This window comes from Engraulis encrasicolus, chromosome 7 (genome assembly GCF_034702125.1).
Source record: "Engraulis encrasicolus isolate BLACKSEA-1 chromosome 7, IST_EnEncr_1.0, whole genome shotgun sequence".
Classification (NCBI taxonomy): Eukaryota; Metazoa; Chordata; class Actinopteri; order Clupeiformes; family Engraulidae; genus Engraulis; species Engraulis encrasicolus.
Window position 1 is genome coordinate 26,381,878 of NC_085863.1, and position 25,422 is coordinate 26,407,299.

The 25,422-nt window shown below is 43.4% G+C and overlaps 1 protein-coding gene across 1 annotated transcript in view; it reads right to left on the reverse strand.

Annotated features, from left to right (window-relative positions):
* The window catches only part of st6gal1 (ST6 beta-galactosamide alpha-2,6-sialyltranferase 1), a 39,719-nt gene that overhangs the window by 10,311 nt on the left and 3,986 nt on the right, over nt 1-25,422 (reverse strand). The window contains exons 3-6 of the mRNA XM_063203161.1: nt 5,708-5,917; nt 4,278-4,487; nt 3,113-3,322; nt 2,144-2,417 (exon numbers count right to left, since the gene is read on the reverse strand). Coding sequence (XP_063059231.1) covers nt 2,144-2,417; nt 3,113-3,322; nt 4,278-4,487; nt 5,708-5,917 — 904 coding nt within the window. The remainder of the gene's footprint in view (nt 1-2,143; nt 2,418-3,112; nt 3,323-4,277; nt 4,488-5,707; nt 5,918-25,422) is intronic.

Consider the following 25,422-nt stretch of genomic DNA (forward strand, 5'->3'; position numbering starts at 1 on the left):
TGGTCAAGTACTGTTGGGTTTTTTTGTTATTTATTTTAATGTGCTCTATAAATAAAGTGACATGTCGTGACTTGACTTGACTGGCACACAGTAAAAATGCAGTGTTGCAGTAATTTAACACTGAGAGAGTTGATTAAACATCTTCTAGATTTGGTCCCAGTAAGCATGCTCAGTAAGCGTGCCGTTGAATTAACACTGGATTATATTTTCACTGTAGAGTGGTGGTGGCCTTTCTAGTCACGGGCCATGGTTGGATTATGGCTGAGATGCAAAAGTGCTCGACACTCCGAGCAAACACATTGGTGAACCGAGCACAACACTCGGAGCGAACACTGCTGAAGTTTTTCCGCAGTGTGGGAGGAGATGCAGTGATAAGTGCTATGGGCCTCTGGGAGAAAGAACTGATTAGCCTGCTAAAGGTTGAGACCAGGACGAAAAAAAAACCCCTCATAACTTGCTCTGTATTATTCTTGGCTTAGCAAATATTCAGGCTTGTGGAAATGAATACGATGCAAACAGAGTAAATCCCTAGACGTCTATCAAATTTACTTCAGATTCAGAATAATATGTTTCAAACCAGGTTTTATGAAACGTAAAGAAAATTCTAAAAATAAAAATGGTTGGATGGTTGACCTCAGAGCTGACTCCCCACAGCGGGTGACTTGATGTGCCTCCATTTCTTTGCTGAGTGAGGACCATTTGAGTGTATTTGAGGTGTAAGTTGTTTTTGTTGTACTTGACTTTGTGCATCATCAGCGAGTTAGACACTTGCAAGCTAAGCAAGAACAGAGTGCAAGTTTTGTTTTTGTCTCTGAATTATGACCATATATCAAATACTGTGCATTAACGTTACAATATTGTTCTGCACTTACAGTACACTACCGCACCAACACACAGAGTGCATCAAGAGCAACAACAGTGACGGAAATAATTGGCTTCGTATAAAAGACCTGGCAACAAAAGAGTCGCCATGAGCAATAGTTTGTATTTGAACTTTAGCAACAGTAATATTATGGAAATGAGCTATGATAAGCTATCAGGGGCCTTGTTTAAGTTAACTTATTCTTTAGCTTTTATATGATTCTTTTTTAGTCTAAGTTTTCTGATTCTTGTGCCATTTTATTATATCCATTTTATGCCATTTTATGACTGTTATTCCATGATATCCAATTCCTGAGCCAGTCTCTCAGCATACCTTGACCTTAATTAAACTGCTATACAAATGATGTTACATCATTATTGATTATTATGATTATGATTATGATAGTTCCTTTCAAATGCTCATTGCTATGTGCTATACTATGACATAGTTCGGCAGCAGCCAACAGAATAATAATAATAATAATAATAATAATAATAATAATAATAATAATAATAATATATTAATAATAGTGCAGGCAACAGAATGTCTACATTTTTTTTAAACACAAGCTTTGGTTGGTCATCAAATGTCGAATCTTTTGAAACTTTTGCCATCTCTGGTCTGTTCAGTTCAGTCAGACTCTTTTACCACATCAGGTCTGTTACTGCAGTTAGATCAGAGCTGTTTACTACACATACTTATTTCTTTCCCTAGGCCGGAGTTCAGCCATAGAGGATGGACTACAGGTATGGATGAGATTCCAAACTTGCCACCCTAACCATTAGACCAAGGCTCCCTAGGTGCTCCACCGGAAGATTTATGGGATCTTTTATTCCTGCAGCTATCTATTAGACTGTTTCACAACAGCTGCTGAGTGCCTTTTTTTAGTGGTTTTATAATGTTGGGGTGATTCTTTGTGTGCTTTTATGATAGACTGTCTCTCTTATTTATTTCTTAGCTCTTATTTTGTATTATGTGTTTGTCCTGCCTCAGTGTTATGTGGATGGCCAGGTGGCATTCAATTTTCCCCTTGGGGATTAATAAAGTCTCTCTCTCTCTCTCTCTCTCTCTCTCTCTCTCTCTCTCTCTCTCTCTCTCTCTCTCTCTCTCTCTCTCTCCAATCGTACCTATCTCTTTCCCCAGGCCAGAGTTCTTCATGGAAAAAAGTCAGTGAAGTTAATGATTTTCGCAGTCTTTGACAATGACTTTGGCATTGACCAAAGTCATTGTCACCTATCTCTAATCATTACACCCCAGATTACCCCTGTTTAACCCACTGACCTATCTCTTTCCCCAGGCCAGAGTTTTTCATGGACCCTGCGGAGGAGACCACAGCGCAGGTCTTGAAGGGGCCGACCTCGGTGCCGAGGGGCTGGGGGGGCAGCTGCGGGGCCCAGGTGAAGCGGGAGAAGGGCTCCATCTCCGAGGTGAGGGTTGCCATGGAAACCGTCTCCTTCAGCTGGCACAGCAGCTCGGGCCCGGAGCGCTTGGGGTGACCCGACCCGCCGCCCCCTGCGGACCCCTTGGGGAACTGCACCCCGTATTTGTTCATCGCCTGCAGTTTGGTGAGAGAGAGAGAGAGAGAGAGAGAGAGAGAGAGAGAGAGAGAGAGAGAGACAGAGACAGAGAGACAGAGAGAGACCGACAGACAGAAACAGAAAGATAACTGAGAATTAATACATAGGTTTTTTCGTTTTCAAACATTGATGTTGTGAGGAGGGGCAAGATACTGGCAGTCAACTACGTGAGCTCATTTTTTGACCGACAGTGGTTTCCAACAATCAGAGGTTGAACTGTGCACAGCCAGGGTCACGCAGCCAGGGATTGTTTACAAACGTGAAATCCATGCATGACTTGGGTGTTTTTTTTGTCTTTTAGCTGTTTAGTGGTGTACAGGATTGTGACTTTGAAAGCTTTATGTGGAGGTCATTACCAATTATGTTAATTAATTACTCAATTTTTACAGAAGTGCACACTGAACACCACACAATTGCATTTATGCCTCATCCATGCAAAGGGGCAGCCCCCAATGGCACCCAAAGGAGAGCAGTGCGATGGGACGGTACCATGCTCAGGGTACGTCAGTCATGGATGGGGAGGATGGGGGAGAGCACTGGTTAATTACTCCCCCCACCAACCTGACTTGTCGGGAGTCAAACCTGATGCCCTAACCACTTACCCATGACTGCCCACAAAAAAACACAAATAAGCCATTCTCCTCTTCCTCCTCCTCCTCCTCCTCTTCCTCACCTGGTAGTTCTGCACCACCTTCTTCAGCCGCTGGCCCAGCATGGCGCTGGACATCTCGTCGTTCCACACCTCTCCCAGGGTGCCGTTGGGCCCGAAGTACTCGCGGTCTGAGAGGCCAGAGCCGGACAGCTCCCCTCTGCGGCGGCCTCCGAACAGCGTCTGGATGGCGCGTGTGAAGGGCCGCGGTAGCCAGGAAAGGAAGCCATGATCCTGTCACAGTACGATGAGATACAATATGATAAGTATTTATTCAATATCTTTACAGATGACACATATTCAGTGGTGTCTTTTACATTGGAATATTGAAAAGGAAATGCCTCAGTAAAAAGTTGGAGAAAGTTGGAACCAGCAAAACCGGTGGTGGAAAAACTGGACTGACAGAGTAAAATCCCTTTTTAGATTTTCCTTCTGCTGTGCTCTCAGCACAGGTGATTTCACTAATTAGCTCATCAACCTGGCTCAACGGGATGTGGTAATTAAGATCAGCTGGTTCACTGAATTGGCTAGAGCAAATTTGTGACTGGGTTTTTACTTTCTGAGCCTGGGTGTGTGTGTGTGACATAGGGGTAAAGAGTAGTAGTAGTGGTAGTTAGTGACCAAGTTACTTTTTGAGTTGGACCAATTGTTACCTGAAATGGAGTTAATTTCAAGCCTTTTATGCTATTTCTATTATTAGCTTAATGGTAATGACCATGTCTTAATCTGTTACTTAACAGATAGGTCATATCATAGCCATGTTGTCATGATGTAGTGAAGCTTTTTTAGCAAATAGTGAATAGGATTGCATCTGCATGAAAGGATTGTGTGTGAGTTATAATAAATAACACTGGTATTATGTGAATGCCCATTGGGAAACTCCCATTGTCATTGTGACACAGCACTCAAGTGAATACTGCACACTGTACACAACACAATTGCATTTATGCCTCACCCGTGCAAGGGGGCAGCCCTCAATGGCGCCCCTGGGGAGCAGTGCGGCGGGACGGTACCATGCTCAGGGTACCTCAGTCATGGAGGAGGATGGGGGAGAACACTGGTTGATTACTCCCCCCACCAACATGGCAGGTCGGGAGTCGAACCGGCAACCTTTGGGCTACAAGTCTAACGCCCAAACCGCTTACCCATGACTGCTCTTTATTATTACCCATAATTATTATATTATTACCGTGTGGCCGCCCTTGTGGTCGTGGTTGTGGTGGCTGGATCGAGACTGGTGGTGGGGGTGGTGGTCTCGCTGGTCCCGGTGCTCAGCCTCGGCCTGGGTGTGGTTGGGAGAGGACAGCACGGGGATGGGACGGCGGGGGTCGCCCGGGACCACGCCGGGAAGCTTCTGTGGGTCCACGTAGATGGGCTTGGACCCGGCTCCTCGCAACACCTTTAAAAAATGTATTTGTGCCGTTTTGAGATTTGAGATGAGTTGTATTTGAGTAATATAAACAAATATAGCATAGAGACAGTATAATAATAATATAATAATAAGATAATTGTTACTGGTAACTGGTGTCTCCTACCAACCAATGCACACAACATGTATGTTTGTATGTTTTCTCCTTAACCCCTTTGCACAGAGCACCTCTTTTATCAAATCAATGTCACCAAAATTGCGATGACCAAGTCTTAATCTGTGACTTACAGTTTTTCTCGATGGCTTACACACAATTTTCAGAATCAGTTCTCGAATTCTCAAAACTCTACACACGAATCTCCAAACCCCACACACAACAGGCAAAACTCCTCACCACCTCCGAAAAATGCACGTCTTGTCTCAAAACAATGCACTCTCCTCTAAAAAGGTCATTCCGTTCTCAAATGACACACACAAGCAGTCACTTCAATACACTCTTATGTGAACCATTGAACACTAATACGCACAAGGTAAAACTCTATACTCAACTTGACACACAGTAGAAACGTATTTTCTTCAGTGTTCTACTCACTAAAGAGAGTATTTGTCTGTAGCAAAATACTGAAATATATATATATAAAAAATTTATTTGACATATTTTTCTGACATTTTAAAAAATGCACTAATTTATTGTGAAATATTGGGTAACCACATGAAAGTGATCTCTTATATTTTGGAGTTCAAAAACTAAAAAAAGTGTGTTCTCACTGCATCCACTCATGTTTTCATCAATATCACATGCAATGTGTTGTGGGGTGATGAATGCAGATTGTAAACAAGTATGAAAGGAGTTTGCCAATGTGATGAGGAAGTGAACATAGTATGGTGGTTGATTTTAGTATTTTGAATGACAGTGTGTTCAATGCGACAACCAGGGATTTTCTTCATGAAAATTGTGTGTAATCCAGATAATTGTGTGTAGTGGTTTGAAAAGAGTGTGTTTTAAAACTGAAATGTGAGTGTAAAGAAGGAATTGTGCTTAGTGTTAGGGGAGTTGGGAAATGGGTGAGATGTTCTGAGAATTGTGTGTGAAGTACCAGAACTTGTGTGGAGGCAATCGAGAAAAACTGTAAAGCTCTCTGTAATGTCAATACAATGCTGTTCTGATGCAGTTGAGTGCCTTCAGCACAGAGTTTATGGGCCCATCTGCCTACCGGTGAGCCCATCTGCACAAAGGGGCAACACCTTACCTTGACAAGCGAGTGTGCCCTGGGCTGGGCCCGGGTCCTGGCGCGCTCCCCGAAGATGGCATCGGTGACAGGCACGCTGTTCTCGGCGCAGAGCGTGTAGAGCACCGCCATGGTCATGCAGAAGAGCCCCATGCACAGCGCCCCCCTGCGGGCACGGCGACGCAAACGCCACAGCTGGCTCACGCGGTCCATGCCCGCTCCCGTGATCTTCTGGAGGAGGAGAGGAGGGGGGAGGGAAGGAGAGGAGAACGGAGAGGAGAGAAGTGGAGAGGAGTAGAGGAGAGGGGAGGGGAGAAGAGAGGAGAGGAAAAGGGAGGAGGGGAGGGGAGAGGAGAGGAGAGGAGAGGAGAGGAGAGGAGGAGAGGAAAGGAGAGGAGAGAAGAGGAGAGGAGAGGAGAGGAAAGAAGTGGAGAGGAGAGGGGAGGGGAGAGGAGAGGAGAGGAAAATAGAGAAGGGGAGGGGAGTGGAGAGGAGGGGAGAAGGGAGAGGAGAGGAGAGGAGAGATGATGAGAGGAGAGGAGATGAGATGAGAAAGGTGAGGAGAGGATAGGATAGGATATGATAGGAGAGGAGAGGATAGAGGATAGGAGAGGAAAGAGGAGAGGAGAGAACAGCAGAGAACAGCAGAAAAGAGGCGAGGAGAGCAAAGGAGAGAGGAGAGGAGAGGAGAGGAGAGGAGATGACAACGGATGGGAGAGGAGAGGAAAGGAAAGGGGAAGAGAGGAGATGAGAGGAGAGAGGGGGAGAGGAGAGGAAAGAAGAGGAGAGGAGGAGAGGAGAGAGGGGCAGAGGAGAGGTGAGGGGAGAGGAGATGAGAAGAGGAGAGGAGGAGAGGAGAGGAGAGAGAGGAGAGAGGAGAGAGGAGAGGAGAGGAGATGACAGGACAGGACAGGAGAAGAAAGGGGAGGAGAGGAGAGGATATGATTGGAGAGGAGAGGAGAGGAGAGGAGAGGAGAGGAGAGGAGAGGAGAGGATAGGATAGGATAGGATATGGTTGGAGAGGAGAGAGTAGAGGAGAGAGGAGAGGAGAGGAGAGGAGATGATAAGAGAAGAGAAAAGAAGAGAGGAGAAGAGAAAACAAGACAAGGGAAGAGAAGAACAGAGACAATATAATGGACCCACAAGGACAGATACCGAAGACAAAACCATACAAAACTGACAAAAGCAATCTATTCTTCAAACCCTGGATAAACAAACACCATCATCATCTGCAAAAAGAGAAGTAGTGTAGATTATGATATGAGGCAGCAATTCCATTACATTAAAAAAAATCCATTCTGCGAAGGAGAAAGCAGAATCAAACTGAAAACACATTCTCCGAGAGAAAAAGCTCATCATAAACACACTAACCAAGATGAGACAGAATGGGCAGGGTGTGGAGTGAAGGCTGAAGAGACATGCAAACAGCCAAAGCCCACACGTTTCCTGGGCAGGCTATCGGCCTGAGGGATTAGGCCAGGATTGACCAGCTTAATGCACACACAGCTGCTTCCAACCGCCAAGTCAAATGAGACAGAAAAGAGGGAGGAGAATGTGCGGAGAGTGTGACGACTGACGAGGGATTCCAATGGACATCTGGTGAGAGTATTTCCGATTTTTCTTGAACAGACGGCATGTACGCAGTCCGAACACTATTTATTTGTTTTCTCTGGGCTGCACTAAATTAGATTTACACGCCTTTGATGCTAATCAAAAACTAAACACGTGTTTTTTCCCCTCCTTACAACAACCAGTCACCCTCATACTGTACAGAAGGCCTTGAGAAATACTTTGTATTTCAGCACTCGACAGCTATCGTCAGAGTCTGAACAAGTTCAAAGTACCACAGTCATCTGTAAAACTTCTTTCTCTGTTTTACATTTTACAATGTTTGATTGTGCAATGATGAATGATACCAAAAGGAACACTGTAAAAATGTATTTGGATAGTCCGCCCAAAGAACTTACAGCTGGTTTGCGGGCATCCTACTTCTGCCTTTTGTTTGTTTGAGAACTGTGTCATCACCGTAATTAAACTTAGCCTGGTCCTCACGCAGACCCTCGTGCATTTCCTCCCAACTTCGTGAGCTAACAACCATCTGTGTGAGAACCAGGTTAAATTAAGCTCTCTCCCTTATCTTAAGTTTTAAGCACCTGGTCTCCGTGTCTGACGCATTATTGTAGCAACATTATTACTAGAGACTAGTCTGTAGTGCCACCCAGACAGGTCATCGTGCAAAAGTGACTTGAGCTGACAGGACTGACACTCTGCCACAGTATAGAGGTCTACTGCTGTACAGTAAGCCATGTTAATGAAGTCAGGGAATTAAGAATACACTCGGTTTTTTTTCCTCCTTTTTCTTTTTTTTTCAAGAAGCAGGCCAGGCTGATTTCCTCTGAACCGGATTTAGAGTTCCATTAGTAGCAACTGCAGATAGACAGAAAGAAACTAAATCCCAGGCCGCTTCCATTTGGAGTGCTGCCTAAATGTCTGGCGTTTACACTACAGTATATACAGTGAGCAGCAGTACAGAAAACACAACACCTACAACACAAAATTGTTGTCTGAGGAGAAAAAAGGGAGCAGCACAGATGCAATTTTTTTTAAATGATTACATTAAATGATTACATTATTTGATAAACAAAAAGAATTTGCATCTCTGCTGCTCTGTTTTTTCTTTCTTTTCGGTTTACAGCCTTTTGTCCATCTCCTGTCAACAGGAACGGAATAGAGGAACAACTATTTCCTGAGCAGTTCTATTTCTGCTGATGACCTCTCTGATTGTGCTCATAGCCCAGAATTTCCCAACCTTTTTTGACCAAACGCCCCTTTTATCTCATCAATGCCCATCTGAGAATTATAACATGAAATATACTAATGCTCCCCAATTGGAATTGAGTGTGCCCCCCCTTACCGGTCTGTTTCTCAAGGCCCCCCTCAAGGGCTCCCTAATGATCCCTATGGGGCTGTAGAGCCCCTGTTGAGGAACACTATCATAGCCCCTAATGACCCACTCAAGTGAACAGGGGCATGGCTTGCCAAGGGCAGGTCCAAAAAGGGTAAAAACACAACACATGCTGTACATCTGAAGAAATTCAATCAGCCTGAGGATGACTGAAATATCTTCAATTCATATCAGTAACAAGGACAGGCACAAGGAAGAAAACAAACCAGGTGAAGACCGAACATTTGGTTGCACAGGCTTCTGTTCTAATAAAGATGAGCAGACACATTCTATTTTTAATATCAATTTAGTGAGAAATTAATTAGATTTTCATTAATCTCATATCAGAATCCTAAATGAGGGAAAGGTAATGAAGTAGGCTAGCCCACATTAATAAGCCATTTATAAGGCACATCAAGACACCTTTCTTCGGAAGTAAAACTTATGTAGCCACTTAGTGCAGATGGGGTTGCCGGCGGGCCTATTCACTATTTGCTGAAAATACTCCGACTACATCATAACAACATTGCTATGGCGTAATCGAGAGCCTTAAGTAACAGATTAAGACATAGGCATTACAATTTTCATGACAGTAAGGTTATAACATAGGCTCTTTGCTAAGGGGCTAAGGCCTTAAGCAAAGGCTTGCTGACTGGTCAGTGAACAACAACATGGATTCCCCCGGCACTTTACAGTAAGGTGGCCACCAGTGTTAATTTCGTCAACCATGACTATGACTAAAATATTTCGTCAATGCCCTTTTTTGATTTTCGTCATTTAGACTAAGACTAAGACTAAATTGGGAAGGCAATGACTAAAATATGACTAAGACTAAAATTGATTTTCGTCATTGTGACTAAGACTAAGACGAAATTTTAAAAAGCTGACGAAATTAACACTGGTGTTCAATAAAATTTAGAAAAAGAGAACCAGTGTGTGAAGAAGGTTTATTCTGTACAGTCAATGATGTATGTTAAAAAGAGAGGCCGTGTGCGGAGAGGGTTATTCTGTACAGTCACATGATATTTGTTCAAAAGAGAAGCAGTGTGTGGAGAAGTTCTATTATGTACAGTGTTGACTAAAATGACTAAAATGACTAAAAATTGACTAAGACTAAAATTGATTTTCGTCATTTAGACTAAGACTAAGACTAAATTGGGAAGGCAATGACTAAAATATGACTAAGACTAAAATTGATTTTCGTCATTGTGACTAAGACTACGACTAAATTTAAAAAAGCTGACAAAATTAACACTGGTGGCCACCTTGAGTACAAACACCTGCTAGCTTGACTAGGTCTGCTGAAAAGATAACATTTTGCATTGCGAATGTAATTTCTTAAGTTGCTTTACAAAAATTGCATGAGCTTGTGACAGTCACATGCATCCGATCCCAGCTAAACTTAACCCTTGACTTGCCACCGTGACTGACAAATGCTGTGCAGGAAACAACACATTGAATATACCGTAAATGTTTTGGAGGAGAAATGCAAAAACACACGCTCTCTCAGCCATGACATGTAGTGCCCAAGCTTACCCAACCAACAGTATGAACCACCTATCTTTTCCTTACGATGCGACTCCCATGACACTTCCTAGTTGTTAATGTGTGGATGATTAGTTGAGATTTCCCAGACCTTGCAAGGTCTCCCCAGGGGGGAGTTGAGAAGGATACAGTTGAGAGGGGGCAGTGCCTAGTAGTCATTGGGGACATTAGTCCATTTCATTTTTTAATACTAAGGGGGTTGTTGACAGGCTTACCATGTGGTCAAGGGGGCGTTGAAAGGCTTAGGATGAGGTCAAGGGGGCTCAAAAAAAGTTGAGAACCACTACCCTAGAGGCTAGGGAATTGGTCTTTCAATCTTGAGGTTGTAGGTTTGAATCAGTGGTGTAGTCTACTTTTTTATGGTGGGTATACTGTATATTTGAGATTTTTTTGAAGTGGGTATACTGTACATATTTGTGCTATTCAAAACAATGGATCAATCAATTTTAAGTGGGTATACTGAAATCCCTGAAATTTAGAAGTGGGTACCCGCGTTAGACTACACCACTGGTATACGTATACGTAGACTACACCACTGGTTTGAATCCCACCTGACCCCCCCCCCCTTGAGCAAGGTACCTAACCCCATATTGCTCCAGAGACTGTAACCAATACCCTGAAAGACAATAATTATATCCCCGAAACGCGGAGCGTCGGGGATGTAATGGTTTTGCGTGCGCCGCGTCCGCGTCACGTTTTTCGTGTTAACGCGATAACTTTTGAACGGATGTTTGGATTTGTCCCAGATTTGGTGTGTTAATGCTCTAGGGCAGGTTCATGAACTGATTCGAGTTTGGAGGTCAACACTTTCAAGATGGCTGAATTCAAGATGGCCGAATTTTTGTGTGGCCCATAACTTCTGACTGGGTGGATGGATTTCTCCCAGATTTGGTGTGTTAATGCTCTAGGGCAGGTTCATGGACTGATTCGAGTTTGGAGGTCAACACTTTCAAGATGGCTGAATTCAAGATGGCCGAATTTTTGTGTGGCCCATAACTTCTGACCGGGTGGATGGATTTCTCCCAGATTTGGTGTGTTAATGCTCTAGGGCAGGTTCATGAACTGATTCGAGTTTGGAGGTCAACACTTTCAAGATGGCTGAATTCAAGATGGCCGAATTTTTGTCTGGCCCATAACTTCTGACCGGGTGGATGGATTTCTCCCAGATTTGGTGTGTTCATGCTCTAGGGCAGGTTCATGAACTGATTCGAGTTTGGAGGTCAACACTTTCAAGATGGCTGAATTCAAGATGGCCGATTTTTTGTCTGGCCCATAACTTCTGACTGGGTGGATGGATTTCTCCCAGACAGGCCCGTTTCTAGGATTTTGGGGGCCCTAGGCAAAGGGGTTGTCGGGGCCCTAGGGCTTTTTTTTGGGGGGGGGGGGGTGCTCCTGACGGGGCAGCCACGGCGCCAGAATTTCTGTTTCGGATGGGCCAGACCATTTTTGGATGGCACTTCAGTCATTGTCACATACTGTAGCCTACCAATACAACATCATGTCACATGGAAACATAATGAAACAAACCTTAGTCACCTTAGACAGTGTTGTGGCTATGCAGGGCAACACATGCATGAAGGGCAATGAATGCATTAAGAGCACGCATACACCAGCATTTTGTCGGTGAGGAAATGCAATCTAGGTATTATGATAACTAGTCCCTCCAGTTCATTTTATGAAACTTTATGAAGAAAGACCTGGGAAAATATAGCCCATTCCATTCAGTAGGCTCATCTCAAATGAAAGTAGGCCTATATGGCCCAATCAGGGTTTTTTTTTTACCCTACCACGAAAATCATGATCTGCATTGCCAATCACAAATAAAGAATGGTCTAATCTTTCCAGCCACTTTGAGAATCTAACCGAGGGTGCTCCATTTGTGCAAAACGAAATATTGACTCGTAAAACAATAGGCGTAGCCTACAGTTCAGAAACTCATGGCTGAGAAACGAATGAGCAGGCACAGTGGGGTTGGGGGGATGTGATATTGGTAAGCCAGAATTCTGTAACCAAGCCAAGGGGGGTCTCCCCGACTATATAGCCTATTTTTTCGTATTGCATCCATCACGCACTTGAAAATACAATCCAAATGTTTGTGTTATTAGTAGTACCGCAGCAAACACGAATAGGCAGCGACCAAGGATCACTGAACAACCTCCGCGGTTGACAACTGTGTTATAGGGACCAATATCCCGGTGTCCTTACCTTGCGTTGTCTTGACCGCAGAATGTATCCCAGAATGTATCCCAACCTCTAACTGTAATCCACGCGTTTCCACAATGATGGTCCCAAATTCCTATGTGTAACCCCACATATAGTAGCCTAATAGCAAGAAATGGACTATTGTGCTACAATTTAGCTATCCCACTCATCGCACTTGTGACTCCTGTTATCCGATAGGCATTACATTGTTCATTCGTTTCTTCTTGCGTTTGTCCACATCCAAAACAGTTCCGTGTCGAAAAAAGGTGCGTTATTGAACAATCGACGTTTGCAGTGCTTACAGCACGTGGATGTTTTTGAAAACATATGTAGGCCTATACTGTAAATGAAGCATCTCGCTGTCTGTGCGATGTCAACTGGCCTGGGACAGTCTGGTGGTTTGGCAGCAGTAGCCTACAGAGAGTAGCCTAATGTGTCGTCTTCAAGATTAACTTTTATTATAAAAGCAACTGTCTCCAAAAATGTAATGTAAACTGGCGTCTGCGTAACATCCAGTGAGAGAGATTGTGTCGCTCCATTTTCAGTTTGTATTTGCGTGGAATATGATGCTTGAACCAATTGGAAGGGGGGCCCCCTCCAGATGGGGGTACTTTGACTATATTGTCGATGCGCTCGCTGTTCGGCAATTGACATTTTCACGTTGTCGCTGATGCAAACCTATTGGAAGGGGGCCCCCTCGAGCAAGGGGGTATTAGGGAGGCGCTGTCGCTTCCCTCGCAGCAGAGCCCTTCATACAGGCGACGGTGCCATATTATGAAGCTATTTAAAATCGTCACTGCTGTTGGGTACATAACCTGTCGTCCTTGGGGGGCCCACCTACTCGGGGGCCCTAGGCAACTGCCTACATTGCGTACCTTAACGCAACGGGCCTGCTCCCAGATTTGGTGTGTTCATGCTCTAGGGCAGGTTCATGAACTGATTCGAGTTTGGAGGTCAACACTTTCAAGATGGCTGAATTCAAGATGGCCGATTTTTTGTCTGGCCCATAACTTCTGACTGGGTGGATGGATTTCTCCCAGATTTGATGTGTTAATGCTCTAGGGTAGGTTCATGAACTTATTCGAGTTTGGAGGCCAACACTTTCAAGATGGCTGAATTCAAGATGGCTGAATTTTGGTTTGGCCCATAACTTCTGACCAGTTGGATGGATTTGTCCCAGATTTGGTGTTTCAATGTTCTAGGGTAGATTCATGAACTGATTAGATTTTGGAGGCCAATAATTTCAAAATGGCGGAATTTTCATTTGGCACATAACTTCTGACTGGGTGGATTGATTTGCCCTGTAACACTTTATTTTAAAGGTTCACCCTTTCAGTGGATCTACCACATTAGGTACAGTGTAATAACCAGCATAATGTATTTAATACCATGTAACAACAGTGTAATACCAGTGTAACAATATGCAATTCCTGTAATACCACTTACACACAAATACATGATGTAAGTACAAGATTGGTACATGGTGTTACACTGGTATTACATGGCATTAAATGTTGTTGCACTGGTTATAACACTGTACCTAATGTGGTATATTCACTGTAAACCATTAAAACAGTGTTACCATTTGCCCCATTTTTTCCCTTCATTTTCACAATAGTCATTTGGTTTTAAGCCTATGCATGTCATTGATCTATGTATATATATTAAATATATTTCTTTAATATTTTGTATTTATCATATACGTTTATGAAAAGGTGGACGGGAGTGGTAGGAATGATGGGGGACTGGAAGCGTTGCGTTTCGGGGATATACCTTAAGCAGTCGAAGGCGACTGCACAGGCAGTCTAGTTGTAAGTTGCTTTGAATAAAGGTGTCAGTTTTAAGTGTAGGCTAGTGTAATGTAAAAGAAACATGGTACAAAACAAAATCAGTGGCTCCTACTGTACGTCCAGTGCGCTGGGCTGAACTGGACTGAACTCTACAACGCTGGTTGCTCCAGGCTCTAGGTCCGTAATCCGGATGCCATTTCCACAACTCCAGTGCCAACACCAGTGAGTGCACCACAATACATGGGTTCATCGTGTTTATAAAGGCGATGTTGTGAGGAGGGGCAAGACACTGGCAGCCAACCATGTGAGCTCATTTTTTTTTACCGACATCGGTTTCCAACAATCAGAGGTTGGGTTGTGCGCAGCTAGTGTCGCGCAGCCAGGAAAAAAACAAAAATGTAGAACCCATGTATATGGAATGCCTGCTCATGCTTGTCTACGCTGAAAAGTAACAGGTGCTGCTTACTGCTGCTGCAAAATAAAGGAGCTGGCACCAGCATGACTACCTAAAGCTGCCGGTTCACAATAGTCGGAACTGAGGAGGTCAAAGTTCATGGTTCTAAACCCTGTGCAACTACTATTGTAAGTGGCGATACAGTTGGCAATGCAACATTGGTATTTATTATTCTGTATAATTCATGTGCACTTTGTATCTGCAAGTGTTGTATGCTAACATTAAGATAAGATAAGATAAAATGACATTGTCTGTTTCCACAGAAATGTATCTTGCATGACACTTCTCCACAATTACGTCCTCAATTGTAGGTCGCTTTGGATAAAAGTGTCTGCCAAATATAATGTCCTGTAATTAGCGTTGGCCCCCTCCTGTTGCTGATGCTGTGTGCATGTGCTTGCAATGCTAGATCGCGAGCGCTCTTCTGTGTTTCACTTCTCTGCTTCTAGCACAGTGTATGTAACTATGGTGATTCATTTGAAAAAGCAAGAGATGGAATACCTTTTGTTCCTATGATACTGTGTTCACCATTAACAGAGATGAATGAAAACCACCTTGGCATTAAAAAAGACCTGATTATTTCCCTACAACATAAAAAACATTTTCTCTTGATTTCCATTGCACTAATGAAATAAACTTCTTGAGTTTGTCAAGCCAATCACCTGATTCCAATGCCTGTCTTTCTGCATTACAAACACGGTGTGTAAATGTGTGATAAGTGTACAGAATATACTGAACACTTTCATTTCTTTTGGCTCATGCAAGTATCTCAACTGCACTGTCTTGTGCTGCTCTAATGAAGTGGTTCCCAAACTTTAGCATTACAAGGCCCCACATATACCAGTAGATTCCAACCGAGCCCCCTGCCCCCACCCCCCGACATGGGTCGTGCTACACTATTTTTTCAGTCGTTGAGTGCACTCCAGAATCCGTGCAAATACAACAGGATACATAATTAACACAGCACTGTTGACTATGGCATAAATGAGGCCATTGTTTTGCAATACTGTTCCTTTCAACTTAACCCCCCTAGCACCCCCACGCGGCCACCCAGGGGTCCCTGGCCCTCACTTTGAAAACCCGGTCATCTTTATCATTGGCAAACTCCAGAGGCAAATCTGCAGCGTTTCTAGACAACAGCTGCACCCCATTCAGAACACAGCTGCATGTGTCCAAAGTAACCGTGACAACGAGGGGTGAACACAACACACGACCCCTAAAGTACTCTGTGCTGCTGAGGGCTGGACCATTTCAAAGTCAGCAAGGACCATTTCAAAGTCAGCAAGGCGCCAAAAGAGATTAGAAATGCTGAATACAGTCTTGACAATGGTAGAACAACACCCAGTATTTCCCGGAGTGCTTCAATTGAACTTGACACCAATCAAGTTTAATTTGGAGGTGAAGCAGGTAAACATGACCATCGGTTTCAGGCAGACACCAACAGGAAACAGTGTAGGTACTGTATGTATCTATGCCACCGTACGCAACATATAGCCTACATGCTTAGAATGCATTGACTTGAAGGTTTCTGACAAGAAAAATGCCCATGACAGCTGAAGCCACCACCTGAGTAGGACCTCACTCCCACCCTAACTAACATGCTTCAAGTAGACTAGGGTTACAAAGACTAGCTCATGGAAGTCTGTGAACACTGTACAGTATGTTTGACAAAGGGCACTTCATCAGATGCCTTCTGAACAGACACTTGCAATACACTGATTTCTGGTGGGAATGGGAACATTTCAGGCTGCTACTACTGTCCATTCTTGAAAGTGTTTCAACAAAGTCAGTCATTATGCACACTCACCACATCCTGGACTGAACTGATACTTCAGACACAGATGGACACGCAGTAACTTATCAGTTGTCCTGCACAGCACAAGGGCTCTTTTCATATTTTTTAGGCGCTTTTGTGCCTTTATTTGACAGGACAGTCGAAGATGGCGACAGGGAGCGAATGGGACAGAGAGACAAGGGAGGAGAAATGACCCCGGCCGTACTCAAACCGGGGTCCCCGTGGGTAGGCATGCAAGCCCAAATGTGGGGGACTTAGCGTGCTGCACCACAGTGCCCCCTGCAATGGCTCTTCTCATCCAAGATATGACTGCACAGTACATCTTAAATGTCTGCGTAATATTTTTTAGCAGTTGTTTTCCAGAATTCATCCTGCCCAGAAATCACAAATAAGGAAAACAAGAAAAAAAGTCATGCCATGTTCCCATCAAGGGAACGTCATGGTAATCTAGCAAATATTGTTTGGAGGTAGGGTGCGCACATCCACAGGTAGTTGTCCAGGTGCCAAACAAAAAGTAGTAGGCAGTGTGATGAAGCGGTCTGCACACTGTGTATTAACTCCAAAAATGCTTTATTTCATTTAAAAATATGGCAACGTTTCGATCCAACAGAGGGATCTTCCTCAGGCAATGAGAACAATGGTCTAAGTTGACTTATATCACATGACCTACAGGTAGGCTACCTGGCAGAAAGGTGAGCGCACCCTAAGGTGACAAGTGGCATAGCATGCGCCTTGGTGCGCTGGCATACAAATTCAAGACCAGTGATCAAAACCGGTGGTCAGAAGAAAACTAAAAATTTGGTCGTAGAGCTGACCAACCACCAGAAAAACCTGTGTCGTTTTTCTCACCTATCCCCAACGGAAATTACAGATGCGCCCATTGCGCGCAATGCAATTTCACTTATAAGTGCAACACTTATACCCATCCACACACCGGGAAAGTGCTGAAAATAAAAGGAGTCATATCATGTAATAGTAAGAACGTTATTTACATGATCAAGTGCCCGTGCGGCCTCGTGTACATAGGCAAAACCACACGTTGCATCAAGACACGCATTGCAGAGCACAGAAGCAGCATACGCCTCAATGACCAAAAAAATCCAGTGGCTGTGCATTTCAACACTTTTAGACATAATCTGTCAACATTAAAATACATTGGCATTGAGCAGGTCTCCACCCCCCGACGCGGAGGAGACATTGATAATATTCTTTTGAGAAAGGAAGCATACTATATTTACATGCTAAATACTTTGTCCCCCAAAGGTCTCAAAATGGAAGCCCTTACTACAGTATGATTAGGCTATGATATATTGATGCACGTAATGTGCCTTCTGCACACAAAAAATCCTTATTTATGATTGTGCAGACTATTGTGACTGATTGTCTTTACAGTGTGTTTTTTTATCTTTTTAATCTGTTTTGTTTTTCAGTTTTTTTGTTTTCTTCTGACCACCGGTTGTGATCACTGGTCTTGAATTTGTATGCCAGCGCGCCAAGGCGCATGCAATGCCACTTGTGACCTTAGGGTGCGCTCACCTTTCTGCCAGGTAGCCTTCCTGTAGATATTGTGGGACCCTGACAAACTGTTAAAGAAATTAATTAAACTAATTCATTAGACAGTGCATGAGACCATGACATTCAGATCACGTTTACAATTGACTTTCGTGAAAGCAGAGAGAGTGAGAAGCCTGGAAAACATGCTCCTTGCTTGGCATCTTTGATCTCTCTGGTCTCTCCTCCCACGAAGGCCGTTTTTAAAGAGCAGCACAGAGGGAATGGAAAAACTCAGGGCTAACATTGTTTCTTATCCGAAGACTTTGAAAGTATCCTCCTAGTCACATAGTTTTCCCTTGAGAACATTTGGAAAGGAATATAGTGCAACAGTATATGAAACAAGTACAGAAGTGAATTGAAAGCAAAGTCTTTGCTACAGATTGTAATTCTTTCAACACAAACTCGCCATCAGCAGCCAAACTTGCTAGGGCTAGGCTTACATTCCTCACAACCAATGGGGTTAGGTAGGAAGTGGTCGGAAGCAACACAATTGACAATAACAAATATTGTATGCTCCAATGAAAGCAGGAACATTGCTTCCCGTAGATGGAAAACATAGTTTTGGAGAAAGAACAACCGACATGAAAGGGTGCATTTATCACATTCAGACCACCACACTATCTCCTCTCTGCAGGCATTTCCATTGATGATCAGAGGAGCCAAGCTGGCCATTTCCATCCATTGTACAAACATATCTCATATAAAAAGTGAAAGTGAAGTGAAAGCCCATTGGGAAACTCCAACTCCCATTGTCATTGTGACACAGCACTCCACAGCACACAAGTGAACACCGCACACTGCACACAACGAAATTGCATGTATGCCTCACCCATTCAAGGGGGCAGCCCTCACCCAAAGGTGGCCTGGCAAGGTATTCCAATGACCCTGTCTGTCTGTCTGTCTGTCTGTCTGTCCGCTCACAGTGTTTTGCATCCCTGCGGCAGGTGTCAAAAGCACATCATGTGCATCTACTAGCATTGGCCAGGGGGTCAGGTTGCCAACTCTGATTGTTCTTGTTTACTTTGGGATAAAGTATCTGTACTCATTATTACCACTGCTGCTAGCAGTGTTCTTAGGTTGTCATTTTAACTGGTATCTGGCAGACGGCACTCCACTGAGAAGAGTCAACAAAAATTAACAATAGACATTAACTGGAATCTGCCCTGAAACCTGGGTCATATACAACTCATCAAAATTCATATAAAACTCATATAGTGTTATGACAGTGGTTCCCAAACTGGGGGTCGCAAGGGTACTGCATGGCGGCTGTGTAGAGAGGGGACTGGCTGCATAAAACTTTGAATATATGATTTCATCATACAATGTAACTATTCCATGAATTGTAAGTAGTAGTTTTCACCTGCATGGTTAATAGGTGTCTTTAGCTGTGATGTTCACATTAAAATTTAGCAAGGAACAACAATTCTTAGGTCCAAAAAGGGTGGTCCCAGCAGAAACAAGTTTGGGAACCCTATTAGGGCATTATAGATGTTTTTTTGTTGTTTATCAACACAGTGTTGTGAGGAGGGGCAAGACACTGGCAGCCAATGTGAGCTAATTTTTTGATCAACAGCGGTTTCCAACCATCAGAGGTTGAGTTTTGCGCAACTAGTTTCAGTCAGTCAGGAGAAAACAAAAATGTAGAACCCATGTATAGTAGGCTTTGTTACCATCAGAACATCAGGAGTTGCACACAGCTACGCTGGATTCCAAGACAGGGCACAGTGGTCACATCAACAAGCCCTACTGAGGCCGTGTCTGTTGGTACAGCAGGCCACTGAGTTAATGACAGCAAATAACATTGGCAAGGGTGCAATCTAAACCACACTCTAAAAGAGGTCGGGTGACTGGGGTAAATGACTCTAATCTAAATCTAAATTTACTCATCAGCTTGGCACATCATAGAGTGAAGTCAGTACAGAATCTATTCCTGATATAAACTCATACTCACATGTCTCACATGCGAAAGGTCTTTTAGAGAAGAATTCAGTAAAAAAAAATGTTCCTGAATAATCGCTGCTATTTACGTAATGCATTCACGTTGTGCTTTTAAACAAGGCCAAAAGATCTGTCATGCACAAGCCCTCCAAACTGCAACATGGTTTCCGACAGGATGACAGGCATAGAGCATTGATGATACATGACACGCAGAGTTACACAATCAATGACTCCTCAATAAGTGACCATAACGTGTAACACGTGCAACATGTGCAACAATGAAACATAAACAGGATGTTTTTTTCATTCTTAGGGACAGTGTGAAACAACAAAGAAAACAAATCTCCATTTTGTAGCCCTGGTCTTCTTCCAAGTCAGCATTGCTATAGTACATAACCATAAGTCATCTCTATGGAAACAGCACATGGCAACTAAGCAATAGGAACGGTGCCGTCAACATTGCTATAGCACATAACCATAAGCCATCTCAATGGCAACGACGAGACGTGACAACCAAGCGATAGGAGCGTTGCTGCCGTGCTGACTTCTGTATATGTGCCCGCCTGCCCGCCCGCCCTCTACAGATGTTTCACTCATGGGATTATCCAATCGTAGGACACACACTTTCCTTTCTATAAATTGATTTGGTCTGAAGCGGCACGCCACGCCATGTGTACAGCTAATGCCATGATCCTGTGATGTAGGCCGGAGCAGCAGAGGCGACCCCTGCTGCAACTGCATCCCAGCACTGAATCCATACATGCATGTCTGTGTTGTGTGTGTGTGTGAGAGAGAGAGAGAGAGAGAGAGAGAGAGAGAGAGAGAGAGAGAGAGAGAGAGAGAGAGAGAGAGAGAGAGAGAGAGAGAGAGACTGTGTTTCTGTAGGCTACTGTAGTTGGTTTGTGTGTGTCCGTGTGCGTGTGTGTGCACCATTGTGTGTGTGTGTGTGTGAGTGTGTGTGTGTGCGCATGTGTGTGTGTGTGTATGCATGCTAGTGTGTGTGGGCGCGCTATCGTGTGTGTGTGTGTGTGTGTGTGTGTGTGTGATGCGTGTGTGTCCGTGTGGGCATGTGATGCGTGTGCACTCTGCGAGCTACTGTAGCTGTGTGGCTTTGCTTGACTGGCCTGATTAGTGTAGCAGCTATGAAGGCCGGATAATGGATAGTGCCCCGGGTAGCGTGGGGGCACTGGGACTATCGCTGAACTGAGTCAGCTCTGCTTTGCTCTACTCTGTTTTTTTTCTGCCCAGCTACACAGTGAAAATGCAGTGTTGGGGGCGCTGTGGCGCAGCGCGCTAAGCCCCCCACATTTGGGCTTGCATGCCCACCCACGGGGACCCCGGTGATATCACGATCCTCCCCTGTCTCTCTGTCCCATTCGCTTCCTGTCACCATCTTCGACTATACTGTCAAATAAAGACATAAAAAGCACCCAAAAGAATGTTTTTTTAAAAAGAAAAAGAAAATGCTGTGTTACTGTAATTCAACACTCAGAGAGTCGATTTAACATCTCCTAGATTGCATTTGGTCCCAGAGTACTCTCAGAGTGTTGAATTGACACTGCAGAAATTATTCTGTACTCTGCTCTATACTCTGCCTGCCCTATAGGCTACTCTGCCATTTCCTGTCCAGCAAAAAGGGAGTTTTAATTCAACATTTAGAGCAGGTGTGTCAAACTCAAATTAACTGAGGGCCAAAATCAAAAGTTGAACTCAAAAGGGCTGAACTCAATATTAATTTTGAAAAATGGACTAAAATTGTGCATACTCTTAATACTCATTGTGAAATTTGACATAAACTCTTTCCCATCATATATGGTAGTTCAAATGTGCCTGGCACATATTGTGTTGCATTTGAGTGTGAGCTGGCCCATTCGCCTGTGCCTAATCATTTAAACTGTAATACACATTTAAATGATCTCGCCGGCCAAATAAACAGGAATACAGAGACTTGAATGGCATTCTCCTTACCACGTACAGGCTAAACGTAGATATTTATGACAGCATTCAGCAGCATATTTATGCAGATTTTGACGATGGTGTGAACGAAGACATTTTGGTGAACGTACAGTGCCACCAGTTAGTATTGGCACCCTTGAAGTTTAAGAACATTATGGGACAGTTCTCCAGACAACAAATAATAAGGTCAACCATGATTTTTCTATAGATAGCTTGTGGTTGATACTAAATATAAAAAATATCAACAGCATTAAATACTAAACTATGAGAGGGAAAAAATTGAATATGGTAAAGCTCCCGCGATCACTGGTATTGGCACCCTTTACTGGATACCATTGTGGAAACCTAATTTGACTCAATTATGGTAAATCGCAAATGGGAATCACCTTTAACTAATTGCTTTTGCCCATAGAACATGAATTAGGCAAGGAATTATGATATTTGTGTTTAAATAGCCACCTGTTACATCTTGTGTGTCTTTCACCATTGTGAAGACAGAGGAGCTGCCTGAGGACACCACAAATACTATTATTTGCAAAAAACAAGACCTCCAAATAATAAATTGTCATCTCAAAAGACCTTGATATACCATTTTCAACACTGTGTTGTGTTATTCAGAAATCTGCCAAACATGGAGCTGTAAAGAACATCCTTGGATGTGGGGGGTAGGGGAAGACATTATGATAAAAGTCTTTGGAAGTCGGTGCAAATAATGAAAAAACACAGGGACTAACATCTGCAGACCTGACGGTCCACTTTGAACTGTTTTGGGTAGTTTTCTTCAATAAGCACCCTGTGTTAAACACTACACAAAGTAATGCCTTTTGGTTGGAGACCAAGGCAGACCACATTGCTTAATAAAAGTCATAACAGGGAACACCTGACGGCTGTATGAGAAAATACAGGCCTAGCACAGCCCTTTTAAGAATGTTTTAAGGTCAGATGAAGCAATAGCACAGTTTTTCAGTGACTCACACAAACATCATGTTTGCATACTCTGCAAGAAAGTCTTAAAGGAAAAAGGACACCCTATCAAAAATCAAGCATGGTGTCCAATCCATAATATTATGTCACCCCATTGATGCATTAGGTATTGGAGGCTTTGACCGTATCACAGGTATCATGACAGGCATCATGACATGACAGGTATCATCATTTACAGGAAAAATGTGTAACCATGGCAAGAACACTTGGTTTGAGTTGAACATCATGTGCACTCCAGCAAGACAAAAACCCAAAGAACACATCCAAATGCACAGTGGATTGGTTGTAAAATGAAAGAACACAGTCATTGATAAAAACCAAAACCTTCGGAGGCTGCCATTGCGGTCTAATAGTGTGCAATTAACCCTTGAAGGAGGGGTGCCAATATTCCTGGACATGCCCTTTTCAGTGTTTTTGCTTGAAATTACAAAATGCATTTGGAAATAAATACTTGGCAATTCTAAATATCTTATAATGTTCAATCAAAAGATCCTGATGGTAAAAGTTGTGTATATTTCCATTTAATTCTGGATATATTGCACACTTTGTAAATAAAATTAAGGGGTGCCAATACTAACTGGCGGCGCTGTATAGGTAAGGTAATATATTTATTTTATCAAAATACCTGGGTAGGTAAAATCGTAAAAACGGCACTGAAAGCCCGGTTTGGGGCACTGGGGATAGCACTGCATTGAGTCAGCTCTGCTCCATACTGTGATCTTTCCTGTTCAGCCACATGCAGTGTTCAGTGTCTAAACTGGGATAGCCTTGAAACCTTTGTATCCCAACACTGGGGTGCATTTCTGGAAAGCGTAGTTGCTAACTATGTCAGCTTCTTTGTTGGTTGCAATGCAATTTCCCATTGACGACGACCAAAGTTGCTAACTGCTAACAACTACGCTTTCCAGAAATGCACCCCTGGTGTCTTTTTTTCCAGCTTGTGTTGATTCAGTGTTCCATATTTGTGTTTTGTATGCAAATCTTTTTCCTGCTTTGTGTCTTATTATTTTTGGGAATTATACACCAAGGGCTCAAATAAGATAAAGGCTGTATTGGTCATGATGCAAATTCAGGAACAAGACTTAGAAAATAAGGCCAACTATATTGCTGGGCTAAATTTAACTGCATTTTTTAACCGTTAACACGACAAATATGTATTTAGTGAGACATGATACTACTCATAGACATTGTAGCAGCTCACCTTGGTAGGGTGACTAGCTGTACTCCACCAGAGGATAAGGAGTGTTGCAGTCAGCAGTTACACTATGGCAGCCTGATCTCCAAAAATTCCGTGCTCCTGGACACGGATGTTAAGGACACGAAATCCGTGTCCAGGAGCACGGATTTTGCCAAAATTCCGTGCTCCTGGACACAGAATTGTTTTCCGTGCTCCTGGACACAGAATTGTTTTCCGTGATGGGCACACGGAAGTGCTTTCTATAGGCTATTACCACAGCACTGTGTAACTCTATCATTAGAAAATACATACCAAATGCTAATCCTAAACAAAAAAATGCCATAGCAATTTAAGTTGTGCCCTGACCAAAACATTCCCTAACCTTAACCTGTCATTAAAGACATATTTTTGAGAAATACCTTTTCCAGTTGGTTGCTAGGCTATCAAATTCATATAATGAATGAAAGAAAAGTAGCTGTGCCCAGACCAAAACAATCCCTAACCCTAACCTGTCAGTAGGAAATGTTTTTTTTTTGAGAAAAAATATTTGAAATGAGAAAAATCCTGAGAAAACACAAGACTGTGGAAACATAGAGCTGTGGGAGTAGCCTATAGAGAGAGCACTTCTCTGTGTCCATCACGGAAAACAATTCCGTGTCCAGGAGCACGGAAAACAATTCCGTGTCCAGGAGCACGGAATTTTGGCAAAATCCGTGCTCCTGGACACGGATTTTGTGCCCTTAACATCCGTGTCCAGGAGCACAGAATTTTTGGAGTTCATGTTGCCTATGGAGGAGTTGCTGAGTATTATTTTTTAGCTACTGAAGAAAAATAGGTATATGCTTCAGTGAGTTAGGTTGTGTTTATGTTAGGGTTTTAAAATGTACACACTTTCCAGTCTTTCCTATATAGAACAAAATATGTTCCCATGACATCAGAAACACTGCTTCTCTGCCACAGACCAACAGTGTAGTTTGGGGGAAGAACATCCAACATGATGTGATACATTTATCACAGTCAGACCACACTCCCTTCTCTGTCAGTGTTCACACATTCTCCTTGGTGATCAGAAGCTGTTGCCAATTGCACTTCTTTTTGGAGATTGAGGGTGTCACCTTTCACCAAAAGGTATCTTCAGATCTGGCTTGATGATAGACCAAAAACAAGTCTGGCTGCATACAACCCGCACAGCACCACAGAATGAAAACCAAACACCACTATTCCATTCCGCTTCTTTCACCCTTAACACGATAATTTCCTTCTCACTCTCAGACAGTGAAAGAGGACGAGAGAGATAAACAGCCGCACAAATAAGTCAGTGGGGGTATACACACACACACACACACACACAACACTTGGCACTGCTTTCACACATGCATGCATTTGCGGAAATGCCA